At 42.9% G+C, this 24,473-nt stretch overlaps 1 protein-coding gene across 1 annotated transcript in view; it reads right to left on the bottom strand.

The window, feature by feature from the left end:
* Positions 1–24,473, bottom strand: part of pik3c2b (phosphatidylinositol-4-phosphate 3-kinase, catalytic subunit type 2 beta) — a 38,893-nt gene that overhangs the window by 6,958 nt on the left and 7,462 nt on the right. The window contains exons 2-29 of the mRNA XM_070839623.1: positions 23,141–24,100; positions 20,502–20,602; positions 18,998–19,158; positions 18,300–18,420; positions 15,459–15,570; positions 13,569–13,648; positions 13,411–13,474; positions 12,907–13,053; positions 12,698–12,731; positions 12,254–12,449; positions 10,265–10,387; positions 9,916–10,083; positions 8,951–9,065; positions 7,692–7,834; positions 7,324–7,512; positions 7,139–7,232; positions 5,674–5,768; positions 4,877–5,057; positions 4,425–4,532; positions 3,869–3,961; positions 3,583–3,712; positions 3,140–3,276; positions 2,716–2,885; positions 2,291–2,447; positions 1,775–1,884; positions 1,416–1,617; positions 1,040–1,164; positions 753–870 (exon numbers count right to left, since the gene is read on the bottom strand). Of these exons, the coding sequence (XP_070695724.1) occupies positions 753–870; positions 1,040–1,164; positions 1,416–1,617; positions 1,775–1,884; positions 2,291–2,447; positions 2,716–2,885; positions 3,140–3,276; positions 3,583–3,712; positions 3,869–3,961; positions 4,425–4,532; positions 4,877–5,057; positions 5,674–5,768; positions 7,139–7,232; positions 7,324–7,512; positions 7,692–7,834; positions 8,951–9,065; positions 9,916–10,083; positions 10,265–10,387; positions 12,254–12,449; positions 12,698–12,731; positions 12,907–13,053; positions 13,411–13,474; positions 13,569–13,648; positions 15,459–15,570; positions 18,300–18,420; positions 18,998–19,158; positions 20,502–20,602; positions 23,141–24,001 (4,335 nt within the window). The 5' untranslated portion in view covers positions 24,002–24,100. The remainder of the gene's footprint in view (positions 1–752; positions 871–1,039; positions 1,165–1,415; positions 1,618–1,774; positions 1,885–2,290; positions 2,448–2,715; positions 2,886–3,139; positions 3,277–3,582; positions 3,713–3,868; positions 3,962–4,424; positions 4,533–4,876; positions 5,058–5,673; positions 5,769–7,138; positions 7,233–7,323; positions 7,513–7,691; positions 7,835–8,950; positions 9,066–9,915; positions 10,084–10,264; positions 10,388–12,253; positions 12,450–12,697; positions 12,732–12,906; positions 13,054–13,410; positions 13,475–13,568; positions 13,649–15,458; positions 15,571–18,299; positions 18,421–18,997; positions 19,159–20,501; positions 20,603–23,140; positions 24,101–24,473) is intronic.

The following is a 24,473-nucleotide window of genomic DNA, read 5'->3' as shown; positions in this document are numbered from 1 at the left end:
GGACGAAGAACACAAGGAAAAGAAGACACAATTAGGCAAAAGAGAAAGACAGGGAAAGTAACTATGTGCATTTACTCAAGTATTTGTACTTCAGTACAATTTTGAGGTACTTTGGTAATTCCATCTTCCATTATCCTTCTAATCCACTGCAACAGAGGGAAATATTGTACTTTTTGCTTCACTACATAAATCTTACATCTTAAGTTACTTTACAGATTTAGATTAATAATACAAAATATAATCAACAAACAACTTATGATGTATTATTACAGGTTAAGCTAAAACTTTATTGATCCTTGGGGAGAAGTCACCCAGCAGTCATTAAAGACATTAACATTAGCTTCATCTGGACCAGCTGGATCATTAAAGTAATGAAGACATTAATGCATCAGTGATGATACCTCAACGATAGAAAAAATACTCTTCTGATGTGGCTAATTCTGCATAATTAAAATAACTTTTACTTTTCATACGTTATGTATGTTTTGATGCTAATACTTTTGCACTTTTACTGAAGTCAAATTCTGAATGCATGCAGGACTTTTAAGTGTCAGAGTATTCCTACACTGTTGTATTACTAATTTTACTGAATTAAAAGATCTGAGTACTTCTTCCACCACTGAGCGCACCAGAGGAAAAGTAGAAAGTAAAGAACCAGACCCCGTCAGTGTTAGTAAGTTCTGAAGGTGACTCTGTCCACCTGTTCAAAGGAGAAATGCTTCACGCCATCATCCTCAGTGAGTGTGACTGACCTGAGCGACCTCTGGGGCAGCGTGGATCAGGTGCCACACGTAACCGTTCAGCTCGTCTTTCCTCCTATCTGCTGTCGCCTCGCCACGGGACCGTCCAATCACAAAACGGCTGGGGAAACTGTGGGAGGGACAGAGAGAAGAGATGTTAAACGCTGAAACTTGAGTCTTGAAATACAAATCTGTTCACTTCAGCATTGTGTTTTCTTCTAGTGTTTTTACTGCAAGTTTGTGTGTGTGTGTGTGTGTGTGTGTTAGGGTTAGTGGGTTATGTGTGTGTTACTGTGTACCTGGGTAGTTTGGATGAGGGGAAGATGAGTCTCAGTTTGCTGTGAAGTTCATGAAACTCCTCAAACGTCCTCTGAACCAGCTGCACCTCCTGCTGACCTTCACGCTCCACCTTCACTACAAAGGCCTGAAAAACACACACACACACATCTGTACTTCTATACCTGCGAGGACCTCCTCTCTCTCTCTCCTATTCCTCCTAACCTTTACCCTCCAACAGCTCTTTGAATTGGAGCACACAAAATGTATTCAGGTTCTGACGCTCAAAAAGAAAGACGCACAAACACGAGTGTAACAGCTGTCAACCTCCAGTTGGCTTTCTGTCATGCATCATCCTTTAACATCCCGCCCTGTGTGTCAGTGCAGAGTCAGACTCACGTATCCTTTGCTGGGGTTGGCGGTGCGGATATGTCGGCAGATGTAGAGGTTTCTGATGAGGCCGTCACTCTTCGCCGTGTGAATTCTGGGAGCGAACGACAGTGTGGGGCGATCCTCCGTGGAGGCGAACTTCATCTGAGCCAGATTGTGGATGAAGAAGTTGAGTTTGGTGGCGACGCTGCCCAGACTGGACTCGATCAACCTGAACAGGTCACACAGACACAGTTGGAGAGAGGAGGGTTACAGAACTTGAGAGATTATTTTATTGTCTGATTCTTGAGACTACTAAAATAAACCATTCATTCATTCTTTCTTTTAAATTGTAGTTATTTACTTAAAATTAACTCGTGCGTGTGTACCTTGTGAAGTACATGGTGGCATCTGCCTCGGACTCGTGAGGTCTCAGCGCATCATAGACGTACTTCAGATCATCCAGGTCAGACAGTTCAGGGATCCCACAGGACAACATCTGCGTGCGCGCACACACACACACACACACACACATAAATGCTACAGCACTAAAGGCTGCCCACACCAAGGTAGATGACTGTAACGATAAACAGAAATATAATAAACTATAACTGTCAAACAGGACATCAGCGAGGACCAAACAAACTGCCATCAGTGCTGTATGTCTTAAGTAAAATGTGTTTTTTTTATGTGCAGACTAGTATTATGTTATAAAAGCAGTAAATAAGTTGCATACCACATGACGTTTTAGCAGAGCAGCTGCAGCCGCTGTAGTGTTCATGTGATAATCCACTGCAGGGCTGTTACCTTACTGTACTCTAAGGTGTTTCTGTTATTCTGTCCACCTCCCCTGTGTGTGTGTGTGTGTGTGTGTGTCTATGTTGATTAGTGTGCCTTATACCCACCAGGCCCAGCAGGTTGAGGAACAGGTGTGTGTGTTTCCTGATCAGGTTGTACGCCTCGCAGCACAGATCTACAAAGTCGTGGAAGCGACTGGACGGTTTGTCTCCTCCGTTGATGACGTACGCCATGTCTGAGGTGAAGACAAAGGGCGCGCGGTCCCTGCGTGCATTACATGACCCGCATCACACACCAGTCACGGCGCAGGGGCACAAGAACACACAGAACACACAGGTTACAACGACACACCGAGCACCACCATTTCACTAACAAACAGCCAACCACAGAGCTTCATGACCTTTCTACAGTGAGCTGAAGCTAATTAATGTAAAATTATGCTTGAATCCAGCTGTGCCTGTGGAGTGTCGGAGCAGCTTAGTGAGTCAACGGGATTCAACATCATCTCTCTCTCTCTCTCTCTCTCTCTCACCGTTTGATGTTTCCAAACATCTGTGCGTGTCCCAGGAACTTTCCGAAGTCGATGTGGAACATGTGACCGCTGGTCTTCAGCATGATATTGTCGTTGTGGCGGTCGCAGATTCCCAGGATGTAGGTCGCCACGCAGCAGCCGGCACACGAGTAGATGAAGTTCTCCACCGCCTGAACACAGAGTTAGTAGGATTTTATAATTCTGATCCAACTGAGGAGGAGTTTCTCCTGCAGGGTCCCAGGCTGGTCAGGTACAACAGGTACGTTATGTAGGTCAGGATCAGAATCAGGACCAATAATCTAAATATGAGTACCAGCTGCATGACAACAGCAGAGACACTAAAACTTGACCCTCGGGGCTTATTTGCTGCGTGATCTGTAGTATGTACGAGTGTGTGTGCAGGTGTGTGTAAAGGTGTGCGTACCTTGTCGTACTGCTCGTCTGTAGGGTTGTGTTTCTGCAGCCAGTCAGCCAGCGGCCGGTCTTTAAAGGACCCGGTGACGCCATGTTCCACCTGGATCTTCCTCAGAGTATCAGCTTGAGGAATCATCTCCACCATACCTGAAAACACATATTTGTCTCAGCAACATTTTGCTTCTATCCATCTATCTATTTATCTATTTCACCATTTCCCATTTGCCAGTATTGAGAACACACGTCCTCCTGTGGAATACACCTGTCCTATATGGTGTCCCAAATGCTTCGACTGTTGCCATGGGTTTTGATGTCCAAATGAATATTCCAAATGCACCGGACTGGATTTCTCTATTAAGCCACACAGCTGTAATTCACCACTAGTGAAGGGAGTGATAGATATGAGAGAGTGTGGAGATGTTTGTCCGTGGTAAACATCCGCTGTGTCCTCACCTCGTCCTCTGCCGGTGGAGAAACATTTGAAGATCACCATCCTCATGTCCAGGCCCTCTTGGATCCAGATCTTGTTCATGATCCGGATCACCTGCAGAGTAAGCATATCCTGCCGCAGGTCGTCTCCTGACTGGACAGAAACAGAGACGTCAGCCCGTGTCACAGTTCAAGTTACAGAAACACACGAATTCAGCTTGAATTTAATCTGCTTAAACCAACAGAATGAACAGAATGAATTCAACTCCGGAGATGAGAACAACAGACAAAAACAGGAGAAATGTTTTACCTTGAAGATGACGTTGATGTTGTCTCCCAGAGGGTCGAGGTTATGGAAGGACAGTTTGAGAGGAACAGCGTTGGAGTTAAAGAAGGAACACGACTATAAAAGACAGAGAAGAAGAAATATTTCACTGTATTTCCAAGGAGAACTGAACATGATGCCTTAAAGATAACCAGACACAATATTTGTGACTCAGTATTCGTTAAAGTCAGACACGGTACTGGTCAGATCGGAATGAAACGTCCTGCTCTACAGAGGATGAAAAGAGGTAAGTATCTCTAACGCCATGAACATAAACTGTAGAAAATAGATGGATGGAGCCACTGTGAGGTCACAGGCATTTTGGCCATCGCCATCTTGGTTTCGGAACTAATTTGAGAACAAATGTTGTTTTTGCACCATGGTTGTGAGGACATTCTGCCTGGTCCTCACAACTTTAAAGGGCCATTTGAGGGTTAAAACTAGGGTCAGGCATCTAGTTGTGATGGTTAAGATGAGGGGCTAGGGAATACGGGAATGTGTGTGTGTGTGTGTGTGTGTGTGTGTGCATCTCCTTAAATACCTGGATGTTGATTCCTTTGACGAGCAGCGCCGGGTTCAAAGGAAGTCTGCAGCTGCTGTTCACTGAGAAGAACTGCTTCATCTCCTCCAGACCCTCCCTCAGGACACACTGTAATAGAAACACACACACACAGACGCACACACCATTATTAATACAATGAACTGGTTAACTGGCGGACATCTTTGACATGTAGATCATTGTGATCTCTCTGGTAGGTGAGGGCCTGCTGCCCTCTGTTGGACTGTTACAGGATTGTTGCTCCATTTAAAAGTGAAAAAAAAAAATGCAATATTAATAAATTCATAAAAAATCACAGAACAGTTCATGACTTATGTCAAATATTCAAATGCCTATTTATTTATTACCTTTTCATGTACTAAACAGGGCAGTGGTATAATTACAACATAATTCTATAATTGGAAATAACCACAGCGTTAGCCTGTCCCCCTGACCTGTCTGCTGGACGGTGTGCCGTCTCGGACTTTGTGAGCCACCTTGGCGAGGACAGAGACGAGCCAGCACTGACGGTCGAACTCCTCACGGAGACCTCGACCGACGCAGCAGAGCAGAGCGGCCAGAAGGTGCTGATACCGAGCGCTGAACTGACTGTCCTGCAGGTTGTCCTTCAGCAGCCTGAGAGACGGAAACAGTCTGGGTTAAACCTGGAGCACTGGTCAGTGTTTATGTTATTCTTATTTACACTCAGTCACATATATCTGACTCACAAATCTGATCCCAACCAGTCTTTGTTTCCTGGGCTCCATCAGATGGGATCAGAGAAAAGGGAAACTAGCTCATCTCAGTGTGACTTTATCAGTTTATATCAAAGGATGCAGTGGACCAAATCTGTAGATGTTATTTCCTTCGCCAGAGGTGATTTGAACAAACATTTAATCTGTCTCGAATGCCTCTTCTCTCAAATGAGAAGTCTGAATGGGACCTTTACTTCAGCAACACACCTTCTACATACACTGCAGTTTCCTACCAGTGCAGTGAAACTAATGTGCATTAGAAAATGAAGAACCGAGAGAGAAACTCAACTCTCCTGATTTGTCTGTCTCAAGTTAGTAATGTCACCAAGCGTTGCTGATTTACAAAATGTAAACTGTAGGAAATGTATGAATCCTTTAGTGGCACAAACTGGATTTGTAATAAACCAAACCACACTGGCAGTAATTCTATCTGTCAGCACTCATGTCCTCTATCTGCTCATGTATCTGTGCGATTAGTAAACCAGACTGCTGCTGACCAGAAGAGGTAGTGAGCGATGCGAACATCCCCCATGGCTCTCCGCAGGAGGAAGCGAACCAAAGAGCTGTCCAGGTAGCACTCGTACTTCAGAGCCTGAGACAGAGACACACAGAGAGACATTTTACACTTGATCAGGGTTAGTTCTGTGAAGGGAGTAAGTCACTTTCTATTCGTACAGCCCAAGATTTGATTTGCCCTAATTAAATAGAATTTCAAACGAATCAATGAACCAACTAAAAGCCCTGTCCGTGCCTTTACCACGATGTCGAAATTCAGAGTTGTGTCATAGTCACCACTCTGCTGGGCACACTTTCTCTGGGTAACGACAACACAGTTCTCTCTCACTGATTTAAACTCCAGTCAGCTCCACTCTGCTGTTTTTTCAATCACTGCTAACACTTCCTGCATGCATGTTTCACATTAAAACTATGACTATTGACAACTGTCAATATGGCAATTTGACATTTGAAAATTAGAGGTGATTGGAATTAATTAGTGCATAAAGACATTATTAATGTAGGGAAAAAGAGCTAAAAAGATCTGGAGCTTAAACTATAAAGACCTCCAAAATGAAAGAAATAAATATTCAGATCTTTTACTTAAGTAAAAGTACTAAAAATACACTTCAGTATGAGAACAGAGCTGTTCCCATAGTTTTAGACATGGACAAACATACTAGTTATAAATAGGTAAGATGATAATAACGGCAGTGGTGGAATGTAACCAACTATAGTTACTTATGTACTGTACTTAAAGCAGCTACATGGAACTTTCAATCCGGGTTGACTGCACTTACACACCTCAGAAACCATAGAAAAATACACAAATACACACTGGAAAATGAAGCGTGGGGTTCGGATTATGAGCAGCAGACCTTGACATGATCGCTACCCACAACATCTCCCGAAAATTCAACCTGACTAGCTGCACCAACAGGGGACATTTTTCTGCAGTGAGGACGTTTACTTTTAATACTTAAGTACATTTCCCTGATTATGCTTAAGTAACATTTTCAATGCAGGTATTTTACTTGTACTACAAGAGTGTGGTATTAGTACTTTTACTTAAATAAAACCAAAACAACTAACTTTATTTAACATGGGTTAAATAAAACTCTTATTATTGTAGAATATCACTATACTTTAAACCTTTACACTTTGGGAAGTGTTACAGACACTCCCACCTGCAATTAGAGTACTGAAAGCAAACAACACAGGAGGGGTTTCAGTTTTGGTGTTTTTCTGTTATCCGGAGTGTGACACGACTGGAAATGTTCGTTATACTGAACTTCTCGAGATAATTCAATAGAATAATTCAATAAAGTTTGTATCACCAGCAAAACAATACAGGAGAAGATTAAAAAAAAAAGGATGGACTCCACACACATGATCCAATACAAACAGAAAATAAAAGCCTGGTTCTCTCTGCAGCTGACAAAATAAGAGCCTCTCCCATTATTTTACCTGGACGAGCTGAGGCAGGAAGTCCAGCAGCTCTGGGTCTGAAATGGAGTCCATCCACTGAACAGCTGTCCTCCTCAGCTCCTGGTCTGGGAACCTGAAAGACACATGATGATGTCACTCAGGTTACCGTCATGACGGTACTTAGGCGCTCAGTCCCTCAGACGGACATGTGGGTGGAGACGTACGAGGCATGGAGGAGTCCCAGGGCGTCCAGGTGACCCAGGCAGGCCCACTGCTTCAGCAGGGCGTAGATGTCAGGCAGACAAGCCCATTGCCAGCAGGGGGCGCTGGCCAGAACCAGAGGCAGAGCTGCACTCTCTGACTGACAGAAGGCCCTCTTCTCCCACAGCAGACGCTTGTCCTCCACCGTCAGCCTGCACACACACACACGCTGCAGCTTCAAGAAGAACAGCAGCACACTAAAAATGGTACTTCTGAGGAGACTGTGTTCCTGATGAGCTATTTTCTTGCATCGAATAAGTGTCACTGTGTGTGTGTGTGTGTGTGTGTGTGTGTGTGTGTGTGTGTGTGTGTGTGTTGGTGTGTCTCTGACCAGAAGACAGCCTTCTTGTGCAGGACATCCTGCAGCTGGATCTGACTGATGGTGTCCAGTCTGGAGAAGTCGTACTGAGGACAGAAGTCTGCTGGAGGAGGGGTACTGAACCGAACTTCGAACGACGAGGTGGGAAAGTCCACCTGAGACAGACAGACAGACAGACAGACAGGAGGTGAGCAAGAGAGTGGGTTTCCTTCTCAGACTGTTTCATTTGGAGGATACAAGAGAAAAGAAAATTTGGAAAAAATATATCTATCCGTCTCTTCTCTCGGAACAGATTTTTTTCATCTCTCTTAAATCTTCCTGGATCCCCTTCAAAGCAACAGAAGACGCTGAATAAACAAACGACCAGAAACTGAACTGCATGTGGAAAAGTGACTGTACCTTTAACACTGTGAATCAGTGAAGCTTTGAACGTGGGTGTGTGTGTGTGTGTGTGTGTGTGTGTGTGTGTGTGTGTGTGTGTGTGTGTGTGTGTGTGTATTCTAACCTGAACTTTAATGAGGTTGTTAATCAGGCAAAAACACACAGATCCTGAGTCAGTTCACTGAACTGAAACAAAGCACCAGAAATCTATGTGTGTGTCGTACTGACCTACATACAACCTCCCTGTGTGTGTAATCTTTTAATTGTAAATGTTTCAACATAAATGATTTTAGAATTTTAATTATTCTCTTTTGTAGACTTTTACACTCGAGCAAGCTAACTAAGGCTCCTTAGTCTCTCCCTTTGGATTTCAGATCTGTGGACATCTTTGAGAAGCAACTCGAGACAATTTACAAATAAGTACATAAAAGACAGGCAGTACATTGTGATATCTTCTCTTGAAAGGGGCTATACACTGCATAATAAACTTTCAGTTTTCTGTTCCATCTGTGCTGAAGCTGATTATCAAACTGGATGTCTGAGCTCCACTTAGTTCATGACCGTCTGTAGCTTTGTGAGACAACCTGTATTATCTAATTATACACAATGATCACAGCTCACAGCTAGTCTTAAATCATTCAACTCTTCTGCACATAGAGTGTGATTTGGTAACAAAATTGTTACTTTCTCTGGTGGAAAAATGATCAAAACTTAATTTAGTAACACGATAACAGAGTCACTAAATATTCTGCCATCATTGCTGGGATATTTGTCTGAAATCAGCCCCAAAGCCTCCTGATAAAACAGGCAGAGCAGAGCAGAGCAGAGCAGAGCGGTAACACTTTAGGTCATCTGGACTGCAGTTGTCTGGATGTGCTCTTCTGTCTCACCTGCAGTATCACACTGTCCGGTTGGCTGAAGTTCGGCGAGCTCGTCCGGGCGTTTCCACTCCTCCCCGGAGTCGAGGGCCACAGGCCCAGTAGTTTCCTGCCACATGTCAGGACGCTGTAGAGACACACACAGGTCAACAGTCAGCACACACACATATATGCTCCTATCAGTCACACACATAGTTCCTGCTGGTGTTCTCAGCAGGAAGGAGGTGAACTGCTCCTGTGGAGGAAATGGCACCATAAAGGCTCAGTTGGAACCTGTTGGAGTGATAATGGAGAGCGTGTAACTGAAACCGGATCTCTGACGCATGACAAGAGTGGGGAAAAAAAAATAAAAAATGACAATGCTGCAGGATTACAGGCTCCTTCCTCTCCTTGTTCATTCTGATAGATTTCAATGATCACAACAAACATTTTACCTGTGACATGCAAGAGTCGTGCAGCACTCACACTTATGTGTAATCATGAAACATGACAGTGCTGCTGTTTGATATATGGTGTGTAAGCAGTGAAACTGACCTCAGGTCTGATGCAAAGTCACTAAGCTGGTTATTTAGAGATTTTTTGGTCGACAACTGTAAAACTAAATACTTCGAGGGAACGCACAGCAATAATGGAATCATGTTTAAAATATGAATAAAAATGTTAAAGCAGTAAAAATCTGCTGCTTTGTTGTGAAAAGGAATAATTTAACATTCAGCGAAACCCTCTTCTTCTTTTTCTCTCAGAGTAAGATGCTCAGATCACTCCCGCCTCTACGCTGGTTAGCTTAGCTTAGCATGAAGACTGGAAACAGAAACAGCTCCACCTACCAGCGTATCTAACGCTCACTGATGAACATGTTATAGCATGTTTGTTTAGTTTGTACAAAAAGCAGGGTGTGAAAACAACTTGGGTTACGCGGCAGACTACTTCTCGGCTGGGATCAGTGACTTCCCGTGTCAGAGCGTCACGTGACTCACTGCCTGAAGTTGAAGAGCGGCATGGTGACCCAACCGAGCGCTTCGATGCTGCGCCGCTGCTTCCCCTTCTCCTCGGCTCCTCCGGGGGGCGGCAGAGAGCTGGCGTACAGCGTCACCGTCAGCAGAGACTCTCTGGGTAGCTGGTTGATCTGTACCGGGAAACAGACCCTGCACACACAGAGAGAGAAAACGTTTTGAGTGGTCGAAAAGACAAGAAAAGCGCCATGCATGTACAGTCCATTTACCATTTACGTGTACCAACCTGTATAACAATGTAACATATGTATGTATTTGACCTGTTTCAACCTTACTGCAGGTCAGAGGGTGAGGAGTGGGTGAGGTTACGTACCTCTGGTCCCACACCACCAGGTGGAACAGGTATTTGCTGACCGACTGTTTGCTGGTGTGCTGCGGTGCGCAGAGCTCCACTCCTCCATGGGTCAGAGAGCAGGACAGGAAGAAACCCTCGTAACTGACCAATCAGAGAGCAGGACAGGGACATGATGTCATGATGCTGTCAACAAATAAATGTTCAACACAGAGTAACAAATATAAAAAAAAAAACAGTGAGAGAGGATAGGTCAGTATTTCACTTCCAACAAAACCTGAGACGCAACTAACACATATTTAACATATCTTGGACTCCACACGGACTATTGGCTATTTTTAAGTATCAGCATATAGATAAGTATACACAACAGCTGGATGAAAGGTCAGAGGATAATCTAGGGGCCATGAATGTGTTTTGTGTGTTAGCCAGGCTGCTAATAGCATTGCAGTGGCATTCACTTTGATCCAGACTGAAACACTTCAAATCTACCAGGATGGATTATGTTGAAAAGTGGGTCACACATTCATGTTCCCCTGAGGATGGACTGGAATAACTTTGGTGATCCTCTGACTTTTCAACATTTTAATACGTCCGAATACTGGCAAAATTAAAGACATTCCCAATAGCCTCAGCTGTACTTTGGGTTTAGCAAATGTAGGGATGGTGAATTTAAACACCCTGATAGAATAAAGCATGTTTCTTTATGTATTGACTGTGACTGTTCTTGCTGTCAACCATAAACTAAATGGATCAGGATCTGCATGGCTCATCATATTGCACCGAATATTATCAGCAGCTGCTCTGTGGGAGGGTGTTCATTCTTTCTCTCTGAATTACGAACAGCAGCACTGCTTTAATTAGCAATGTTCGCTACATACAACACGACACGAGACCTCGCTTTGTTTTCTCTACAGTCTGTTGTTTAACTCCTCTCTTAATGCAGCCCAGCACTGAGCTCAGATTAAAAAAGGGGGAAGGGAAGACACAGATGCTGCAGAGGAAGCTGATAGAGCTGGAAGAAGAGACCGTGAGTCAAATGAAAAGTATTTATAAACTGGCAGAGTTTCGTTTTTAAGTCTTTCAGAGGCTTTTTAAGTTGAGTGTTGAGTCCAGAAACACTTCACGCTGATTTTTAACATCACACAGTCTACAGTAACAGCCTGCAGGCGGTGCTACAGTCGCAGGACAACGTTTTACATTTTTTTTTGTCACATTGTTCGGCCAAAATCTATCAAACATTGTTCACAATTTACTCCCATGAGGCCAAACTGATGTTAAATGGGAAATGTCTCTTTGGAAGAACTGCTAACAGCTCGTGGTCACAACATAAAAAGGTCAGGAACCACTATATGACAATGTGTTGGATTTTATGAGCTTAACATATGTTTCTTATTTAAAATCTTCATCTGCAAAGTAAGTAAAGCCCTTAAATAAATGCAGTGAAGTAAAAAGTACAATATTTCTCTCAGGGAAGAAAGGAGAAACGTCAAAACTGTACTCAACTACCACTTTTCACGTGAACACACACACACACACACACACACACACAGATGGTTTGTGATGCTGACAGCCAGGTGTCAGGCAAAGCAGCCAGTCCTGCCTCCTCTAAGAGGTCAAAGGTCAGGTCTGGTTCCCAGGCAGTCAGCCCTTTGTCCCAGCAGAGAGACAGAGAGAGAGAGAGAGAGAGAGAGAGAGGCAGGGACGTGTGTGTGTGTGTGTGTGTGTGTGTGTGTGTGTATGTGTGTGTGTGTGTGTGTGTGTGTGTGTGTGTGTGTGTCACTGGGGGAGGGGCAGCAGGAAGCAGCTCTCAGTCTGAGCTGCTTTTGTTTCAGGATCCAAACACACACACTGTGCTTGTCTGAGATCAGCTGAATCATCAAACTGTTTGTTCACTCTGTGACTGTAATGCACACTGCAGCCTGTAGGGGGCGCTGGCAGCTCCTCACACTGACAGAATCGGGGTTGTTAGGGTGAGTGGTGTGTGGTGTGAGTGTTTTTTCCTTGTACCTGGCGGCCCAGGTGATGGGGATGCGGTGAGCGGCGTGCACGTTGAAGGAGAGCACGTTGGTGACGAGGCCGGCCTCCTGCACAGGCGCCGTGCAGCAGTGACTCTGCGGCGTCGTGTGGAAGTTGGCGTTGAACGTGCTGCAGTACAGCTCCACCAGATCCAAGATGGCCGCCGTCAACTTCTCCACCACTTTCTCTGTGAAACAAGAAGATCGCACAGGAGCATGTGTCAGGACTGAACTGTGTCATGAAACAAGCATTAAACCCACCTCCTTAAACTGAACAGTTTTATTTTCACTTTAGACCCAGTATTCACACATTGTCCTGCTTTAAATGCCCTATTGATCTTTTCTCTCTATAAAGACTCTTGTCTTGTTTGCTTCTGTTGTCAATCCAATTTGATCAAAGCACAGCCACACAGTTGTGTTCGCTGTTGGTGCGTACCTCTGTTCTCTCTGACAGCCAGCACTGAAGCATCCTGGGAGGACAGACAGAGTGGAAACCAGGAAGAAGAGGACATGATCAGAGTGAACGAACTGAGACATCAACATCACTGACTCTCAACCTGGCAAGTCACCAACATGTGAATTTCTTGGCTTATTGGAAATATTGAACTCGGTGTGATATTTTCTGGACGCTGCCGCCATCTTCACCTTGAGGACTTTGGGCTGCAGACGACAGGGGCATGCCGGGAGCTGGTTGAGGGCTGCGGTCACATCAGGCGTCTCCACGGCGGCCAGCGAGCTGCAGAGCGCCTTCACCGATTGGACGAGACGCTCCACGTGCAGCGGCAGCTCCACCTTCACAGACACACGGGAGAGAATGAGGAGTCTGATTTAGGCCACAGAAACAATTTGAATATGTTATATGTTATATATAACTGTGTGGGTGTTCTGGTCCTTCTGTCTTTGAGCAGACTTATTCAGAGAGCTAGGACATTAGTGTAAAGTAACACTATTAAAAGCATACGACTGTAAATGTACATAAGCAAAGAATACAGTAAACAACCTCTGTTTAACTCCAAAACGTTCCTTTTTAACGATATTAGTAAAAAACACTATTGCGGTTAGCCATGTAGTAACAACATTAGGTTTAGGGGCTTCATTATGTCACTGAGGGTCCTCAAAGGTAGAGATGTACAAACTTGTGTGGGTTACCTCTGACAAAACGAAGGACTCGGCTTCATTGTGAAAAGTATCCAGCAGCAGAGTCAGAGCCTCCCTGATCACACGCAAACACAGAGAGGAAAATATGAAGTGAAGAAGCTCGGAAAAAAAAAACATAGGAGCAAGGATAAGCATCCGCCCTAAGTCACCTGGTGACGGTCTGTTTGATTGGACGCTCCTGCAGCAGGATGCTGTGGTTCATGGTGGACAACGTCTCATCATCTTCTTTCTGTTATTAAAAAGTAAAACAAACAGTCGTGTTTACTAATCTGCATTTCTCTCTGACTGATTTACACCTTTAATAATCCACTTTCTGTCCTGACAAGACTCTGGGTCTGGTCAGAAAATCAGCAAATCTCACATCTAATGATGAAAACCAGTCTACTGAACTGATTCTCTGATGCTATTGATGGGGGTGTCACTCTCTACAGAGCATGGGTGGCCAAGAGCACAGAGCCTCCTCAGTGCCTGTAAAACTAACCCATGATAATATCATCGCTGTAGTGCCAGAGACTTGTGTCTGTTTCCTGTTAACATGGAGAAAAGAACTCAAATTCAAACCATCATCTTCATCTAACATTCATCTGAGCTAACATAAAACAAGTCCCTATATTTAGGATTAATAGTCAAGTCAATTTTATTCATATAGCCCAATAGCACCAATCAGTCTAAAATGGCTTTATAGTCTGTGACACCCTCTATTGGAGCCTCCGTTTAGATAAGCTGTACAACATTTAACAACTGGTTTATAACTGACTGTAATGTAGCTGTAAGCAGACAAGGACATTAATAAGTGTGTATAATGTACATTATTCATCAGAAAAAATTAGAACTTCTCCTCTGAAGACATATTCTATATTGATACTTTTTTGTCATTCGTTATCTTTTTATGCCGATGATTGTACTTGGTCATCCAAAGTCCATCCCCTCCCTACAGACGTATCTTGGCTGCTCGTCTGCAATGATCAAACCTGCAGACAGAAACCTAAGCGTGACCTTTCATTTGACGCGAGTGTTGTTTAATCAGCTCTTTTCTCTCTCAGCCTGATCTCGAGAAGGTCATGCATGCTCTCACATCGTCTCAGTGAGATTATCATAATTCATTTGATTCAGGGTCTAGAGCCAAAGATTCTCTTGCCCTCAGCTGGTGCAAAAATCTGCGGCTTTGCTTTTAATAAATGCTAGAATACAAAATCATATCAGCCCTGTTTTAGCTTCTCATCACCGACTACCGCTAAGTTTTAGAGCTGATTTTAATGATTATCTAATCAGTGACATTACTTCTTTAAAAAATGTTTATTTCACTACCTGTTTGTTTTATTTCGATTTAATATGCATCGTATTCTATTGTTGGGTACTGAATTCATTTCATTCTCTACTTTTACTGGCCTGACTTTATGTCATTTTTTATAAAATTGTTTTATCTTAATGTACCCAGGTAAAACACTTTGTAGTTTATCATTATCGTTATACAGCAGCCTTTACTTATGAGTGTCCACACTTCTATCACTTCTATCTGCTTACAACTACATTACAGTGTTTTATAAACACTTTTTTGTATACAGTACATGATACCTTAATTGAGTGCAGTTTTTGTGTATAAACCTGATCAAACCTCAGCCACAGAGGTGGCACAGCAGAAAACATATGTATCGTTATTGTTTGGAAGACAAACCGCATATTTTGTGGTTTTCGTGGATTTGTTGTGTTTGAATGGATGAGGTTAGCATGTGAGTGTTTATTCAAGCTTCCTGTTTGCGTTCAGCTGTATTTACTCTTGCGTGACACCAAGCCGCCACAAGTGATGTGTTCCTCCTTCAAAACTCATCGTCCATTTTCTGCTGCTTGCGAAGGTTGACATCATGAAGGAAGGATTAAAGGTATCTAAGGCAGGAGTGTGTGTGCCTGTGTGTGTGTGTGTGTGTGTGTGTGTGTGTGTGTGTGTGTGTGTGTGTGTGTGTGTGTGTGTGTGTGTGTGTGTGTGTGTGTGTGTGTGTGTGTGTGTGTGTGTGTGTGTGTGTGTGTGTGTGTGTTCGGACCATGCGGGCCAGCTCTGTGTTGATGGCAGATCTCTTGGTGAGAAATAGTCGGACATCCCAGTCGAACTTCAGACACTGTTGCACAAACTCCAGACCGGCCAGAGTCTGAGAGCTGACAGAGAGACAGACGGGCAGGCAGACAGACGAGTAGAGTCAGTGTCATGGTTCTTATACACAACAAGTGATGCTAAGAGTGACACTGAAAACAGTATTGGACAATATGTTGGCTGACAGTGGTGATGTATCAGAAAATAATGATATTCCTTAAACAAGAGATAGACCATGGCTATTATGGCTGCAAAGATACTGTCTATATGTCTTTATGTCATAAGGAAGTTGTTAAAAATTATTTAATATGCTTCATTCCACATTACAATTCTCATACCTATATGTTTATTAGGTGCCAACAAAATAACATTTTATCCATGAACCTGTGTTAACCCTTTAAGGTCCGCACCAAGGAAAAAGTGATGGAAAAATGTATTCTTTATGAATTCTATTTCCTTGGGGCACCAATTACAAAAATCTATGTTTTTTTATGAACAGACCCCACCTTTTTTGAAATATTGGCCTCTACCAAACGGTTGAGATGTCGTAAGTAAAACATGTTTTCAATAAGATATAGTGAGTCATAATGTGCTCTACCATATGGTTGAGCTGAAGGTTAAAGGGTTGATGTGATAAGGAAATATATTTGATCCACGCCTTCATATAAACAAAATAGAGCGGGTTGTTAGTGGAGAAATACGGGTCAGAACTCCATCAAAGGCAGAGTCTGCACACTGGAAACTAGCATATATTGAAACTAGCAAGTGTAGCTAGATTTTGAAAGTATCCAACCGCAAGTATCCCTCCCCTTCCCTTCAGGCTTTCCACTAAAGTCACTCCCCCACAACACATGATTGAAGGTTACTGCTGGAGAAAGAGTAGACAACCACTGACTGACAGCTTTTCATTCTAACAAATAAACAACTTTATATATACACACGAGCAAAACAGAACAAATAGCTGCGAACGCTTTCTGTTCACACTGTAACCATCGAACCACACAACAGCCACTTGGATTACTCTGACACTACACTTAAAAAAGCCATAATTTGTGTGGCTTCCATGCGATACCGTTTGTCCGTGTTATTTGTTTGATATGAATGTTAAGTGCTGTGTATAACTCCCATTATGTCATTGTGCTGACAGGACTCTGATCGCTAAGAAAAAGAGCTGCAAAATTAATTGTGTGCTGTAAGACACAAAAAAAGTTGACAAAACATCAAAATGTAATTCATTTCATGGTAAAAAAAAATATGATTCATTATTCGATCTTATTCTAAAGGACAGACAGACAGATGTAATAAAGGGTTATTCAGTTATTGTTTCACTGCAGGAAGTCCTCTCACAGTAACAGCTTATCAGACTGAAACACACTTCCAATGGCAGGACACACACTTGTGCACACACCACAAAAACAAGACACCAGCTGCAGAAATGTGTTAGAAGTATCATCCCTAGAGCAGAGCTGCTGCTATATATGTGAGTGTGTTGTGGTCTGTCTGGTGTGCGAACATTAGTGTTGCTGGTTAGGCAGCAGCCACAGCTGAGCTGCACTCTGTTATTATGGGACTCAGACTCTGAACCACAGACCACAGATTAGTGTTACTGTTATTTTATTATTGTACTGTTTCCTGGAATTGGTTCAGCAGACTGGTTTCATGAAAAGGCAGGGGAAATCTTTACTCTTCAATCAAGATAATAAACAGGGTCACATCTGCGTCTCAGGTGCAAATGTCCAAACTGTCAAATAGAACTATGGTGATCAGACACTGTGCGTCTCAGTAATGCCATAAAATGTTCTGATTGTTAAACATGACAATATTCATATTCTTACTTTTGTCTGGGGATAATCACTCTCTAAGGTTTTGGAAATAATGTTCCCACAATGCTCTGGGGGATGAAAACAGGGAATATAATAATGTATTCAGTAAGTAAGCTGTGGGATACAAATTGAGCTCTGTATTTTAGCTACCTGGCACTACTAAAAAATATGCTGAGCTAGCTATTACCAGTTCCTGTTTGCAATGAACCCAAGTATGTACAGACAATTGTCTCCAGATCACTTTGATACTGAAGCAAACTTAAAAACATGATGATTCTCAGGGAAGTTTTGCAGTTATATGGAACATCTCCCGTCTATGATTTCTACGTGGATTTGTCATGACTGACTGAGTTATGACTCCATGAGCTGTGTCGCAGCAACAGCTGCAGCTCCAGCTCCAACTGCTGAGTTGGTGAACATTCAAATCAGCTGCCAAACTACAACAATTAAGGTTTTCTGTACTGTAACTGAACAGAAACCCTCTGCTACAATGATTAAACTCGACTATTGAACTTCATCGTATTTTTGTTTTGTAAAGCTAATTATTAGGTTATCAAATTCAAAATGTGTCCGAGAGGAACTGCGACTTATCTGTAGTGTGTTTATGTAACCTTATTATTCATTTACTTATTATCAGTTTTTAGGTCAAGACACACCTTTAATTTTTCATTATGAATGTAGAAGGCTGTACATCTTAGCGGTGGTGTGATCTGTTCCACAGCAGCTCTACAGAGAGGAACCGAACCATTAAACAGACTTAAGGTAGTGAAACAAGCTGTTTACAGAAAAGATGGTGAAAATTTGCCGTTCTAGTGAAAAAATTAAAAACAGTCCCGCCACAAATGCCAAGGGGTTTTCCATCAGAGCAGAGTTTACTGCTCTGCGTCACAGATACGAACGCAGAAATGTGAAGCTTCCTGGGGTTTAAATCAGACTCGGCTCAGACACTGTGGGAGGATTGAGGTTCTTACTTGCTGAGGAACTCGTCGTGTCCGCAGACCTTCAGCAGGTAGTGTTCCACGTCCAGGTGATCCAGATCATCCTGAGCGTAACACAGAGTCTGATAGATCAGCAGGTCCACAGTGGACGAACCTCAAACACAGAGAGACACAGAGTCCTTTATAACCACAGATCAGACATCATTCATACAATTATGACTTAACTCTTGCAGCATTATCATTATTACAATAATATAATATATACTGTATACGTACTGTATGTTCATATACAGTATGTAAAAACATAATTAGATATATAGCATATATAGTATTATGACTTGTAATAAAATTATGACTGTAATACTATATTATATTTTATTATGACTGTATACTTTTAAGACATTGGCAAGAACTGACTTATTATATCAAATGTAAATGAGTGCGTATGTATATTTAAATATAAAGATATACTTATATATATTTCATGTTGCTTTATAACTGTTTCATATTATACACATACATCTCATAATATGACTTTCATATATGACTTTCTTGTATAACAACAACTTATTGTTTAATAACAAGTTGTAATAACTGCTTTATTCTGATATGTTGATTTTTCTTATAAAATTCCAGCTTAATTCAGTACATATTACTACTGAAACTTTCTTTCAAAACATGTAGTAGTAGTGAGCCGTCACAGCTCCAGTCACATCCTCACATTGTCTTACCATCACAGGTGAAAGTGAGTGGCTCTCTGAAGTGCTCACTGATGACAGTGACCTTCAAGCTGACCCCCAGACCTTGGTGCAGCTCCTCATGGCCAACAGACGGCGACCAAACGAAGCCGGTGTTCTTTGAGCGATCGCTGTGCGGGAACGCTGAACGTAAACTAAAAAAACACAGACAGAGAGAAGTCTGAAGTCCACATCAGCTGTGAGGTCAAAGGTCAGTGTGGTTAGATGATAAAAGATTGTTAATGTTAGTTTAATACTGATGCATCAAAGTGTGAGCAGCAATTTACTGTTGTAGCTGTGGTAGGGCTAGTTTTAAATTTTATATTGTACAGTCAGCTAGCTTAGTCCAATTGGTTCCCAATTTAGGGGGCGGGCACCTCCAATGGGTCAACAGGCGCCTCTGCTGTGAGATGATTAATGGGAAACACAACAAGCAAAGTTCTGATACACAAATATATTTATTATTATTATTTTTAATAGTAAAGAGTTTTACTTCTAAGAGCCTCTGACATTTCTTTAAATTTAATGATGTGAGTTTAAAGGGGAAATGTCTCTTTGGTGGGACAACTTGTGGTCACAGGCCAAAAAGGTCAGGTACCACTGTCTTAAAAATCTGAAGTGTAACTGATAACATCAGTTATCAAATAAATGGAGTGGAGTAGAAGCAGAAAGTAACAGAAAATGGAAATACTCTAATGTACTTTTGTACATTTAACCAATGTTAGATTGAGTAACTTCAGTTTTATAATACTCTTTTCACAACAGCTACTAGTTGGATAATCAATTAATCATTTTTCAAGCAAAAATGACAACAATTGACTTATGGACTGTTGGCTGGACAAAAGAAATCATCTGAGGATTTCACTCAGGCCATTTTCTGGTGTTTTCCGGTCCAAACCATAACTGATAATGAAGACAATCATTAGTTGCAGTCCTACCAAACATTGAGGAAGACACTAGTAATGAATGCTAGGTGTACAGCTTGTCCAAAAATATCAGCCTTTTGCCTTTAGAGCCTGCAGGAGATGCTAACAGGTTAGCCTGTTTGATGCAGCCATTTCCAGACATCATTTAACATACAGTAGCTAAGAAAAGTATTGAACCCCCTTAAAAGTAATCAGATTTGTTGATTCCTCCCCATTCCTCCAGATTTGCTCGAGGCTGTTCAGGTTGGTTTGATCACGCTTGTGGGCCTCAATTTTCAAACAGTTCCACAGGCTCTGGATTGGATGATTGAGATCTGAACTTTGACTTCACCATTTGTTTAACCACCTGCTTTGGCCTCGTGCTTGGGGTCATTGTCCGGCTGAAAGGTGAACGTTCTCCTAACCCTCAGTTTTTAATGGACTGAAGCAGGACTGCATTACTATTTTTCTACTATCTCGGGCCAGTCCTCTCTACTCCAAAAGAACTGAAGGTTCAGACTTGGTTTTAAGGTTCAGTGTGTGTGTGTGTGTGTGTGTGTGTGTGTGTGTGTGTGTGTGTGTGTGTTACTCACACATCCAGCATGTGACAGAAAGCTGCCACCTCCTCGTCTCTCTCCTCAGACACCTGAAAGAGTTCATATCCAAACCCATTCATCCTGGAGCCCAGAGACACCTGTTAGCCAAACACAGAGCCGACCAATCAGAGGAGAGTTTACTTAGAGCAACCAAATGAGATGCGAGTTCTGCAGAGGGATAACATGATGAATATAAATATAAATAAATGAATTAAATCCCCATTCTGTCCGTTACACACTCTTATTATGTTGTTGTGGAGCCCTTGCAGTTTTACAGCAGGTTAGTTTTGACACGTGGGAGAAAAATATAATACAATAATAATAATAATCGTATTATTTTGTCACACATCATTTATATGAATTACTTTCCACTGAAATGTGACAATGAGGCATTATCCTCCCATTGAGATCAGGTTGTTGCATCACTTCCTGTGCAGGTGAGGTTTCAGTAGGAGCAGAGCAGGCACCTGCAGGAGCCGAGTATGGATTGGAGCTTTTTTTGAGTAAACGTGCCCAATCTAAACATGTCCCTGGCCCATCTCTGTAACGGACTTAGAGGGATTAAACTAGAATTTCAAAAGCGGTGGTAGCAGGATAAATCCAGCAGGCATCCTGAACACATGACTGAACTACCTAAAGTGGCATCTCTTAATAAATCTTTCTCTCACCCCGTAGAAAACTCATTTCGGCTGCTTGTATCCATCATCTAATTATTTTGGTCACTACCCAAAGTTTACCACTGTAGATGACGTTGAAACATAAATTGACTGCAAAATTAAAAACTCTATCTATCTTACTGCTCAGCCCATGAAAGTCCAGGGCATGATGATGCTGCATCAATTCACCTGACGACCTCCATCTTACCCTCGCAAGATAAATCTTATAGTGTAGCTTATGGAGATGTTGGAGAAAGGGCGGTATAAAATGAAGTCTTCTTGCAATCTTTGAGGAGGAACTTACTGTGCTTGAAGGGAAACAGCTAAATTATTTGTTGGAATAAAACATCCCAACTTCTCAGCTCAGGTTTTCTCTCAAGTTTACTTCAACTTGGAGACCTAGAGCTATAAAATCAGGCCTTCCTTCCTTGTTGTAATTCAGACACTCCAGTCTTTCTTTCCTGGTCTAAAGGTTGCAGCAGCTAAGCAGCACGAGAGCAGAATTCCCAAACATGTACTAAGGCATTGGTCCGTTCGCCAGTCCTGTGAATATTTTGATTATTGATTTCTGCTCGCCAGAGCTGACAGCATGTCCACTGCTTTAATTGAATATGTTTACCTGTATGAGGAAAGCATTTTTTAAATTCTTAATGTTAATGACTAACACAATGTTAGTTAGAGCAGGCAGATCATAAAAACATAAACCTTGAGCTGTAACACAGTCATGAGCTATGTCAGCAGCAACACTTTGATGTGAGAGCAAACCAGCCGTTCTAACCAGGAGCTTGTTAAAGGCTCCGCACACCCAGCTACACCTACACGCATATTTTCAATTATTTTGGATGGTGACAGCTCTTCTGAGGAGTGTGAACACTGTGTTTACTTGACATGTTCCTCACTCTACCATTGGAGAGGGACAAATTATACCATTTCCAACGTATTGGTACAATTACTACTGTAATGGTAAAATATGTGCAGGACCTTTAAGACATTTTGTTGCATTCATGCTGGAGTGTGAACGTCACTGGATGCTATGCACGAGGGGGCATGTGCCATTTCATACAGGCTAGCTATGGACCATCGTCTCTGCAATATACATGAAGCTTAACTTGATCATTTCACAGAATATTTCTACAGATTTGAAGTATAAAGGTCGCGTTCCAAAACTCAGCTGTGTGGCTGTGACTCTCCTGCCTGCTGTCCAATGTTGTTGCTGTTACTTTCACCATCAGGGCTTTACAGCTGGTCCAACTGGTCTGACTGCTGGCACACTGTGTGTTTACTGTTAAACGGTTTCCACACGCTAACCCAGAACTGGGAAATGTTTGTTAACTTATACAAAGAAACATGATTACGGAGTATTTGGTATCGAATGTCAATACATATTAAAATAGGTTGGGCATCAAAAACTGAAGTAGTCGGTTTGGCCTAATATATTTGTAAACTTTGTAAAACATAACAGTGAAACATGTTTTCCATGGAGATGTTTTCAGACACAATTGAGAAAATCCATGGTAGATTAATCAACAATTAAAACAATTGTTAGTTGCAGCCTGAACAACAAAATACGTGTCTTTAAACTGACTGCAGGTTGCTGAACACATTCCTGAGCACACAAACATGATCCTGATATGCATCTGAAACATCTGGAATCTGGAGAGAAACGTTTCATGCGATGTTCAGTGTTTGCTTTAAAATGCATATCATTTACTACACAGGAGTCACAGTTATTCTAAACAAAACAGACACAAGATATTCATTAAATGTTAAACCTACTGGGCATAAAAAGCCCTGAAAATGCATCAAAAATTTCCTCCACATACCGATGTACACCTTTTTCACAGCACAATATTTTGGACTAAAAATTTGGAATTTTGGAACAGTCAGGACTTACTGATGGAACTGAGCCATCATTACTTAAGTCTGTTACACCTTATTCTGCTACGACAAGTCAACATCTGCAGTGAAAAGGGTTCTTACCGGGTCTGCAGACACCCGTCGCTGGTTCTTGTTGCTCTTGGGAACGGGTACGTATGTCCTGGGAGGGACTTGAGGGGGGAGGGTCTTACTCCGAGCCACAGGCTTGCCTGATTGTTCTCCGTTGGTCCTCCGACCTCGAGGACCTTGCTGGGTCCCGTTGAGTCGGGACAGCGAGTCGTTGATGTTGTCGTAGTTCAGCTCTCCTGACGTCACTTTGGGCTGATCCACCTCGGGCGTGAAAAGGTTCACGTCGCGTGGCATGGTGGACCCTCGAGAGGGCAGGAAGGGGTTCTCTGACCCTGATGACGGAGGAATGGGGTTTCGTGGGGGGATAGCAGGGGGAACATCATCTGGAAGAGAGGGGAAGCCTTTAGGAAGAAACCCTGACCCAGATCCAAGTGATTCCCCGAGGCTGGAGCCTGAACAGTCCCTGAACTTGCTGACCTCCGGACTGTCCAGGATGTACAGGGATTCTTTGATGTAGCCTCCCTGTGGAGGGAGCGCCCTGGCTGGGATGGAGTGAGGAGACTGTGACCCTCCAGGCTGGTTCAGGGAGGAGTCGGATCCAGAGAGGCCCCTCAGCAGGCCTCCTCCTGTGGGGGCAGGACTGAGCTGGCTGGGGGTGGGTCGGGGGCGTTCAATGGTGGGATTTGGGGTCTTGGAGCGGGTTTGGCTGGAGCCTCTAGAGCCAGGAGTCTGGCTGGATCCTGTGCCGCTCTTGTCCTGTTTGAGTCTGGAGAGGGCGTCGTACTCCATCTGCAGGGCCTCGGCCAGGACCAGCTCCTTCTGACTGAGGCCCAGAGCCTCCAGACAGCCCCAGCCCGCCTCGCTGCTCTCCTTCTGGGTCTGAGTCGCTGACATGATGCTTCCGCAGCAGAGAGGGAGCAGGAAGGAGGGAAGAGCTCGGCTGAACTGCTGCTAGAACCACCGACGGGGACACATGGAGCTGCTGAGGATCAGCTGAGGACAGAGAGAGGAAGAACATGAAAGCATCCATACATACATCAGTATTTGATTTCTTGTTTAGTTATTTAGAACTTTGCGATGTACAGTCCATCACAAATACTTTCAGAAATGTGCTTAGAAATCATAGAAAAAAAACTTGTAAATGAAAATGTTTCCTTCAGTATCAAATGGTGATGGCTCATAGGTGATTTAGGGGGTTCTTTTAATGGTGCCAATTTGATAAAGGAACAAATACAGGTTTAAAAAAGAAGTTGTAGCCCACAGAGACAAGACTCCTTGTGTCGCACTTTGAAAGCGGCTGCTCTTGTCAATCACTATTCCCCATTTACCCTCTATTGGGATGAACGACCTGTCTCTTCAAATACAA

This window comes from Pempheris klunzingeri, chromosome 2 (assembly GCF_042242105.1).
Source record: "Pempheris klunzingeri isolate RE-2024b chromosome 2, fPemKlu1.hap1, whole genome shotgun sequence".
Taxonomy (NCBI): Eukaryota; Metazoa; Chordata; class Actinopteri; order Acropomatiformes; family Pempheridae; genus Pempheris; species Pempheris klunzingeri.
The sequence above is the reverse complement of the archived record's forward strand: the minus strand, read 5'-3'. Positions and strand labels throughout refer to the sequence as shown.